Source organism: Buceros rhinoceros, unplaced genomic scaffold (genome assembly GCF_000710305.1).
Source record: "Buceros rhinoceros silvestris isolate BGI_N320 unplaced genomic scaffold, ASM71030v1 scaffold38638, whole genome shotgun sequence".
NCBI lineage: Eukaryota > Metazoa > Chordata > Aves > Bucerotiformes > Bucerotidae > Buceros > Buceros rhinoceros.
Window position 1 is genome coordinate 2,914 of NW_010428329.1, and position 9,928 is coordinate 12,841.

Below are 9,928 nucleotides of genomic sequence, written 5' to 3' on the forward strand. Positions count from 1 at the left end.
GTCGTTTGTATGAAATTCGTCTCTTGCAATCAGTATCTAACACATGCATGTGATTTGGTTTTAGGATGACTCCTCTCCAGAGTCTATTTTTGAATGGAAGGATGCTCTTTTCCAGTAGAAGATGGTGATCCTAACGTATGATCATGGAGAAGGGGCTAAGTTCAGTAGAAGTCTTACCTTCCAAATCATCTCAGGTTACAGCTGTAAAAGTTTTGGTCAAAGAGCCCGAAACAAAGCAGACCCAAAGAGGGAAACGAGTGGGATTTGTGCTGGTCCATGCAGGTAAGATGCAGAAGCATAACAGCTGGAATAGAAATGGTGCATATACAAACTAAATATCAACTAGAATTTTATATTTGCTTTGGACTACTAGTATGTTAATGAAGTGTTGTTAACTCTGGCTGTAAGTCTGGGAGAGGAGAGTTCACTGGAAGTTGCAGTGACTGGAGAATCTTGGAGACTGGTCAATAAAAATGCAGGTTTTTGGGTGTTCAGGATGTATTTTTTTTTTTTCTCCTTAATAAAGTAAAATCCCTGAATGAAATGGTTATAAAATGTCAAATTCTGCAGTTATCTGCTAAGCTTGGGAAATCTACAAAATGTGAGAGATCTTTCAGTGCGTTTCCTTACCCTTCAGAAAGGTCAAACGTAGCTGTTTTATTACAGACGGTTTCTTGTCTATCTTCTCTGTAAGAACAGTCTAGTTAAGACTTTGAAACCTCCTTAGGCCATTGGTTGCAGAACTTCACTTTTTTTTTTACCCTTTTGAAAGTTTTCCTTCAAGTCTATTTTTTTAAAATTTGTTTCTATTTAAGCAAATTACTATTTAATTTTTCCACACATAACGAGAAGGTTGTCCACTCAGATGTGATATAGGAATGGTGTGTTATGTTTGCTTTGTTCATAAATTCCTCTCTAATAGGTTCTTTCTTAAATACGAATCTTGACAGCTTATATCTAGCTGTGTGCTTGTTTTCAGCGTGTGTGTGATGATGGGATGTGACATTGAGCAAAGTAGCCTGGTGACACCTGAAATATTTAAAAAACCAACATGCTGCTTGGTTTATAAAATCCTTAAGGTAAAAAAAAAAACCCAAACCCTCAAAGAACTTATTCTGGGTGGATATTTGACGACCCTGGTATTCTGTTTTAAAAGCAAATAGAATTGTTCACCATGCTGTCCTTTCCTGGGTTACATTACTCTGTTTAAAATTCTTTTTTCTTTCAATAGTAGTGTTAAAACTTATTTTACTACGGTTTCTCAAAGGTAACATTCCTAGAGGTAAGGGAAGGGAAGTTGAGATGAATACAAGCGTCTCTCTAGAGTTCAGACAGGAGAAGGTGGAATTGAAATATCAGTGTGCCAGTTTGGCCTGTTATTTTTCTGATGCTGTATTTAGTCACATAGTGGGCACTGATAAATTTTTCAGGTATGCAAGTAGGGAGCAGTGGCTACAAGACAGGGCCAAATGGTTAGATGCAACGGGTTAAACATAAAGACTGAAAAAGAGAAAAAGGTGGAAAAAATTAAATTGCATGATCTCCATTTCCAGAAAGTCTCCTGGCTCTAAAGTAGGGTCATGAGCTCTAGAATCGTAGCGTAAACATGAGAAGATGAACGGAATGGTAATTGCAAATTTGCAAATCAGCAGTAAAACAAAAATTGGAGTTTGACTTAAGCCATAAATAAAACAGCTATGCTGGAAATCCTCCAAGAATGAGCAACACTGGAATCTCTTGCACAGTGTTTACAGGAAGAGACTGCGAGATGCTGCGATTTTTACCTGTGTGCTTCTGCGTATTTGCTCTATATCCTGCGTCTTCCTGAGCGCGTTTGACTCAGTGGAATGCATAAACTTGCCAGTCATTCATTCAGAAAGGAAATGCCAGTGTAATCCAGAATAAGGAAGGTTGTATCTGCATCTTGATTCTTTTATGAACTATAGGCTATAGTTTTACAGGCAGTATAATCTTTTTTCTTCTTTTGCCTTAATTATAGGTGCAGGTTATCATTCCGAATCCAAAGCTAAAGAATACAAGCATGTGTGCAAAAGAGCCTGTCAGAAGGTATGTCCTACCAGCTCCACGGTCTTGTAGTAGGTGTACAAGAAAGATATTGGTAGCACTGTCCTTTCGGTATGAATGGGCGTATCTGGGTTTAGCTACTCAGGCTGGGTGTATTTCTAGAGGAAGGGTGGAGCAGCAACAGTTAATGTGATACAGAATCAGGAGAGTGCATGGTCAAGAGATGCAGCAACATTGTCATCAGGGCTGGCAAATAGCAGACACCAAAGCAACAGTGGGGGAGCAGGAGAAGGTCACAGTGTAACCTACTCAGTGTGTTGCTACAACTTCCTGCACTGTTCCCCAGGCTCTGGGATTTCTGCAGCTAAATATGGTGCCTGGATTTCTCCTTCATCAATCAATGTTCACTGTTTTTGGAATTTATTTCAATTCTAGCATCCAGATCCCTCTTAACTTCTCAATAAGAGAGGAGAGAAAACAGGAAAAACAAAGAAAAAAAAATCAAACCCCTCTTCCCAAAGCTGGAAAGAGAGAGATGGCAAGACTTTCATTTCCATTGGAATGAAATTATTTTTTTTATCTCCTCCAAGTACTTAGCTTTTGAACTGTCAAATCCTGTCTACTAAGTGTTGAATGAAAAGCTGTCTCCAGAATTTCTGATGCCTTTTGCTTTCTCTAGGGAGAAGGAGCTGGGGAGCTTGGCAGGCTCTTTAGAAGAGTCTGAGTTGGCCTCTGATAACTATCACTTCATCTTGCAGTTCTGTTGCTCAATCCTAGTACTGATCTAAGTTTGTAATGAGAAGCCTCAAAAATGATCCAAACTTAACTCTAGCTTCATTAAAGTTGTGCATTAGCCCTGATGATGCTAATTTTTCAGCTAATTATGTGTGAAAAAAAGTTTTGTTGTTGAATTTAAGTCTAATTTGAGATTCTGTTCAGTTCCTTGAGCTCAGAGTAGCCAACATAAATAACGTGTAGGTTGCAGATTTGTCTTGCAACTGAAGATGCAGCTGTAGTTGAGAGAACGTGACTGTAAGGTCTTGTGCAGTTGGATCTAAGAAATAATATTGAGCTTTAGAAGTTAATTTTTGTGTGCATGTATATAATTGGAAGGTTAGGTCTTACTTGATTTGTTTTCTTCTGTTGGCATCTAGATGAGCGAGCTTGTAGAATCTGCTCAATTTCATGACAATTGCCAAATACGGTACTAGGGATTTTTGTTGAATCTTGGAAGGGAAATTAGAAGTTCTTGACTGAAACACTGTGTTTGAGGTCAGCAGGTATAAGAATTTATTTTGCTGTAAAACTGACCATGCAGGAATCTGCTACTAAATGTAGCGTCACAGTGTCAGGGTGGTAAAACCTTCAGATGCCTTCAGATCTGAGCACCTTGCATGGTGCATATTGGCTATTTCCAGTGCCTCTTGGTTTTACGTCCTCTTACATTTTCAACTAGTTTGGTGAAGGTTTTGTTTTGTACAGGACTCGGAAAATGTAGGGCTTAGTCACAGAATATCATTATTTCCTAATCATCAACTAAAATTTTGTTTTACAGGCAATTGAAAAGCTACAGGCCGGTGCTCTTGCAACAGATGCAGTGACCGCAGCACTTATAGAATTAGAGGTATGAACTTCTAACGCAGTAATTAGGTCTCTCTGGTGCATTGCCAGATCTTTCTGTGGCAAGGTATTAATTCAAATGGGAAATCTGTGGACATCTCCATTTTTTGTGCTACGCTAATTTTATTTTTTACTTTTACGTTTTATTTTGGAGTAAATTTATTTAAAGACCTTCTCAAAATGGAAACAGAATAAAAGTTGTTGAGTTGGTGTGGTTTGGTTGTTGTCTTAGGTATGCCTTGTCAGATAGTCTTGAGCCTTCAAGAATAAATACAGATGTTAAGACTTATTGAACACTTTATAGGGAACTTTATTTCTGTTTTACCGAGCTACAGGAAGACTGTGCCGACCCTGCTTCAAACGTAGGGCAAAAAATCATGCTGCTGGTCACATTTGTTTATTAGAAATTCTAGAATAAGTCCTCATTCCTTTCATTTGCATTAATATCTTGCACTGAATAATGCTTTATTTCCTGAAATTATGATCCAAAGAATTTAGCTGTAGTTAGTCTTTAGTAGTTCTGTTAACTAATAATTGCATTGAGGTAACTTGGTGTTCTCCGAGTATGCTTTCTTGGGTTATGTTATTCATACCTCTTTCAGTTCTTCAGGATAAGTCTGCAGAAGTGATTGTATAAATTTAACACTGCTTCTCTCTCCATCCAATTTAAGGACTCTGAGAAAATGAAGGAGGATTTTTAAGTTTTCATTTGTGTATACTTTTTGCCTAAGTTAATGTGTCTGTGTGGTCTTGGTAAGAGACAATAAGAGACCAGATGCAGGCTTCTCAGAGAAATAATAATGCTTTTTTCCCCTGATTTTTTGTGACAAAATATGTGTAAAATAACAGGACAAGTAATGCTTTTATTTCAAAATGGTGCTTGTTAGTTAAGGTACAAAGTCTTGATAATCATAAAGAGATGAGCAGTTGTTTGTGAGGATTTTGGAGAAGTGTCTCTTTGGAGTGGTGAGATGTTTATAGCATCTGACTTTAGTGAAGGGTCCCTATCAAACACTGTAGAAGAGAGTAAAGCTAAAAGAATTTCTGGGATATAAATGAGACAGTTTTGTTACTATCCCATATCCACTAATCCCTCATGGCAGTAATAATTGAAACTGGTTTTCCTCATGTCCTGTAAGGAGTAATTGCTTCTTCCTCTCCAACTTTGAGTAAAGGAGGAAGGCAAGGTAAGCATTGTGCTGTAAAAATAATTTCCTGGGCTTAGAATTTATGGTAGTATTCTGAGAGGACTAGCAGTGGATTTGCTTACGCTTATGTTGGGAGAGGGTTAATTAACTACTTGATAGGGTTAGCGTAAGGCAGGCAGTACGTACTTTAATAGGCGTGCAGTAATGCACTTCCATAAACTATCTGAGGCTGTCATTACTCTGCAAGATTGTTTTGTGTGTCAGTCCCCTCCTCAGCGGGGAAAAAAACCCCAGCCTACATTGTGATTTTTTTTTTTTTCCTGTTCCTGAGCTGCACAGAAGAAAATATATTTTAAGAAGCCTAAGTTATATTGCAGCTGTGTCTGGGGTAAATATTTTATTTGGTTTTGTTATGCCCAAGAAACTTTAACTACCCTGAAGTGACATCTGTGCAATAAGTTATGGTTTTAAGATGAAATTAAAACCTTTTAATGAAATTACTCCAGTCAGCAACCTTTTTCTTCTCATCTCTCCTGCTACTATTGTGGTGTTGCCTGCCATCGTTCTGCTGTCTGGTTTTGCAATTGTTCGTCTTAGGTAGAGTTTTGATTTATAATGTTGCATAAAACTTTTTTTTTTTTCAGTTTTCCTTTTTTTTAAGATTGAATGTTATTTTGTTCAGGTTATACTGCTGCCATTAATGTAATTATTTATTTTATTTGTTCATTAATGACTTACATAACCTCTTAATTGTGAGTTGTTCTCTGTTACTGGGATGAAGAATATCAGGTTTGGGATTTGGATTTCTTTTAAACTAAAGTATGTAGCTATGCAGTTACACTGAGGAAAAACCAAAGGTGTATTAAAACCAGAAAATGGTGTGGTTTGCAGGGGCAGTTTTTTGGATCTGGTATGAGAAATTCCAAAATGATAGACTGGAGCTTTCAAAATACCGAAAGGTTTGTATCTGCTCATATCTCATTCTGAACACCACCTCCAGACACCTCTGTCATTTCTGGAGCTGCATCTTCTGTTTGAATGCTGGTGTTTTTCCTGTTGCTGTGTGAAGAGCAAACTGCATGTGGCAAGTCAACAAAGCAAGCAGAATCGGACTTTTCACCAATTAAATACATGTCATGGGTGAAAATGTAGATTTATACGTTGACTGTCTCTAAGGAGCTATCATTACCCTTTAGTTTATGCAGGAAAAGGTAGTGACTTTAGGTGAAGCACTTCAGCATTGTGAGTTGGCAAATACGTGGTGAAAATCAGTATGAAAACAAATTTGTTTACACATGTCACTGTAAAGCAAATTAAGATAGAGAACAACGGAAGTTTCTGTAACTTGTGATAACAGATTCCATTGTGGACTGGGTATTTTGGTTGTTGTAGAACACATTGCTGTGAGTTTATCTGAAATACTTAATCACTTTTACAGTTCCCTAGGACTTTTAATGCTGTATTCCAAAAATCTGTAGTCTTTACAAGGCACAAATATCTCTTCATGGAAGTGTCACAAAAGATGAATTTTATTCCTCAGTTCCGCTCAATTACACAACTCGTATTACACAGAATTTCAGCTAATCCAAGAGGCATCACTTCAAAGACTTGTTGAGGCGTGAGACTTGCCCTTGATCTTTTATGAGCAAGCTGACAGTTTGCTTGTGGTATGCTGTCTGTTTTTTGTTTGATTTTTGCAGGCTCTTCATGGAGAAAGAACAGGCTTTCTTTGTTGGACGGTGTGAATCTCTGGCTAAGTAGCATTCTGTGATTAAGATGATGCTAATAGTTAACTAGAGAAAAGGTAGATTCTTTTTGCAAATTAGGAAGAGCAGCTGACCTGGAACACGGTTGCAGTAACTGTGCTGGTCTTCCTAAGCATCAGCTGTCTTAGGTGTGTTGATTAAAGGCATTTATGCTTTCCAGTTTGTGAACTCTGTTATTGCAGAGAAACAAAGGGACGTGTTACCTCTGTTAGCTTTTGGTAGTAAAATAGGTCTGGACAAGGTGCTCCCTAAGGCTCATCGTTTCCACTGTATGCTTCTGCAAAGGCATTTCTTCTTGCACTCTTGCTGTCAGCCACCATGTGAGTTTCTCCTGAAACACAGAGGGATTTGGGCAGCTTTTCTGGTGGGGAGGAGGTTCCCCTCCACACACACCCCTTGAAACTTGGGAGTTTTCAACAAAACCACATGCTGATTGCATTTATGGCTGGCTCTGAGAAGAGTGTGTGGTTTCAAGCCTTTCGTTGACCATAGAGCATGTCAGAAAGTCTACTGTTCAGGTACTGGAGACAAGAACATACGCTTGTTGTAAAGAATGATGAAGATTTCAAATTTAGAATAAGTTTAGTCTAAGCTTATTAACACTGTGTGTCGATCATTTGTTTTTTAATCTGACTTCAGTAGAATGTTCTTTATGAACATCATTTAAATTGAAAACTAATGTGATTGATGGGGAAATAGATGGGTTTTGATCTCTTTGCTGCTGAAGTTGGTCAGTTTACTTTGCTTTTTGTTGTTGCTATGAATCAATGCAAAGGGTATTTTGAAATTATCGGTATACTCAAGCAGTGGGTTTGTGTGGCCGTCAGCAAAATTTTGCAATGAAAGAACTTGTTTCTTGCTGAACTGTTTTTTCTTCGATTTTGTTTATTAATTTTATAGTAATTCAGGTTTTTGAATATGCAGTGTTAGTCCCAAGGACTTCTCTTTAAACATGAAAGGACAACGCCAGTGGCCTTGCTGTGTAAGGCAGTCACCATAGATGAGCATTTAATGGGTAATGAAGTGGAAGTTGCTAATTCTAGTTAAAAGCAATACTATGATGTTTTGCAGCAAAGTGTCTAACAGCAATCAGTGACAAAAGTGTTTTCTGGAAACATTTTAGCTGGTCTAATTGTAAGGTGATGCGTCCTTGTAGACTTACTTCTTGTCACCAATTTCCCCCAGAAAAATAGATTTTAGAATTACCGTGTGTAAAAAGAAATGCCTGTAGACTTTGAATCCCTTTTAAAAGTTGCAAATAAATTGTGGCTAAAACTCTGTCAGAGATGGGTGGAATGTTCTTTAATGCATGTTGAGAACGGGGCATTTTAACTATTTGTCTAGATGTGATTCAGGATTATTGATGTTACAGTGCTGAGTAACTTCAAGTTGACCACAGCTAGAAACTCCAGCATGCCTGTGTTTGCTGCCAGAGCATTTATAAATACATCTTGAAGTGAAAAGGATTCAAAAAATAAAAATGATACCCATGGTGGCTTGAGAGTTTTTACCAAATGGGTAACTTGGGATAACGAAGCTCTTGTTTCATATCTTACAGCTTTGCATTATCTCCTTTGCTACAGGTTTATGTTTTAAGTTAGAGATACTTCAGTGGTGGAGTAATTGCCAGGTAGTCTAGTGTTTTTCATATAATTCAAAGCTTGTGTTTTGTTAAAGTGCTTTGGATAGCAATTTGTTTGTCTGTTCCCTCTTCTTTTTCACTTCTCCGTGGTAGTAGGGCTTGTTGTTAACATGCAAAGCTCGTGCGTAGTTTGCTTTCTTGTCTCTTTAGAAAGATAAAGGCTGATCTCTGCTTGTGTTTTCAAATAAAGGTATACTCCTGAAGATGCCTTCTGTAGTATAAACCTTGTCCTCCTTTCCCTTCCACTTACTTCTTGGATACATGCTTTGACTGGGTTCTTCCCCATCCTATGGCAGTCACGGAGTTCTTGCATTACTGCATTTTCCTGGCCAAGAGTGTGAAAAGGTTGCTTCACTTAGCTCAGTTTATTTTCTTCCCTCTTTGAAAGCATGCATGCTTCTGTTTTAATAATGTTTCTGCATTCCTTGAAGATTTTGAATTTTCCTAAGTTGTATTCCTCCACTTGTGTATCAGAGATACAGGCTTTGCAGAGATCCGTATTTTCAAAGAGATGTGTTTGTGTGGAGTATTACGTGACCCTGCCTGTTCATGGAAGTAGCTGTGAATTTCTGTTTCCAGTTTTTATAAAACTCATTCGTGGCTCATGTCAAAGGCTCTATGTCTCATCTCAGAGATCGGGTAGGTACCAAAAATTCCCTGTGTTCACGTTCAGTCCCTGCACTGTCTAAAGCTATTATCAGATCACCTTTCAGATCTGTGAGGTTGCAGTAGACCATCTTCCTCTTGGCAAATCTGAGACCGTCTTCTGAATCAGTCTGATCGTAAAGCTAAGTAAACCTCCACAGCTGGAATTTGGTCCTTATTTCTTCTGACTGGAGAAGTTACTCATATTGCCACTGTCTTTACTGGAAAATTCTTTCCGAGTCCTAAAATGGAAGTGTTATGCCACCAAAGAAGGATCTCCAATTTTGTGGGTGTAGAGTTCTTATTTATCCAATAATCTGTAATATTCTGATAAATATTCTGTAGGGGGAAGCAGGTGGCATTCCCTTTGTCTTGAGATCCTCTGGATAAGTTGTCTTTTGGTGCATTGTTGATGTTGTGCAGGGAAGATGCTATGCCAAAGCATCAAGCACATATAGATTTTTAGAAATAAAGTGCACTAGTGCCACTCTGTATCCTGTATTTTTTCCCTACCCTCTTTTGATTTCTAGATATAATAGATGGTAGAGAGCTTTGTGTCTTCACTGCAGGAGAATTCTGGTCAGTGTTACTAGGACTTCTGTTCTGCTGGGTCCTTCTTACTCCCTTTATTTGGCCATGACATCTGCTTTTAAGGTAACAGCTGTCTTTGCTTTGTGGCACTGACAAATCTGTAGAGCACAAAATTCTTCCTTGTTGGTAATGCTTTGGGTATAATGCCCTGGCCATTTTTGGAAGAGAACATTAGAAATTGTCCCCAGGCCTGCAGGTCCATGCACTTTGATTAACCATGGGCAAGGAACATGGACAGCACTAAGAGTAAACATTGTTCTTCCTAACGCATTCCTGTTTTTACTTTGTCCTCCAAGTACCTTTCACCATTGGCGTTCATATTCCTCCCATCACTTCTCTTCTTTTGTTCCCTGACTGAAGTTTCTTCATACTTACAGAGCCTGAGGATCAGTGAAGTCGCTTAAGGCAGCAGCTGCTCTGCAGTCTTGCACGTTTTCAAGGCCATCACCTTGGCGATCTTTTTAAACCATATTCCTCCTCACCTCTTGTAG

General features: G+C 38.4%; 1 protein-coding gene across 1 annotated transcript in view; it reads left to right on the top strand.

The window, feature by feature from the left end:
* Window positions 1–137: 137 nt before the first annotated feature.
* Window positions 138–9,928, top strand: part of LOC104498785 (threonine aspartase 1-like) — a gene marked incomplete at its 3' end in the record, with an annotated part of 32,059 nt that continues 22,268 nt past the window's right edge. The window contains 3 exon segments of the mRNA XM_010142206.1: window positions 138–282; window positions 2,000–2,067; window positions 3,581–3,649. Coding sequence (XP_010140508.1) covers window positions 138–282; window positions 2,000–2,067; window positions 3,581–3,649 — 282 coding nt within the window.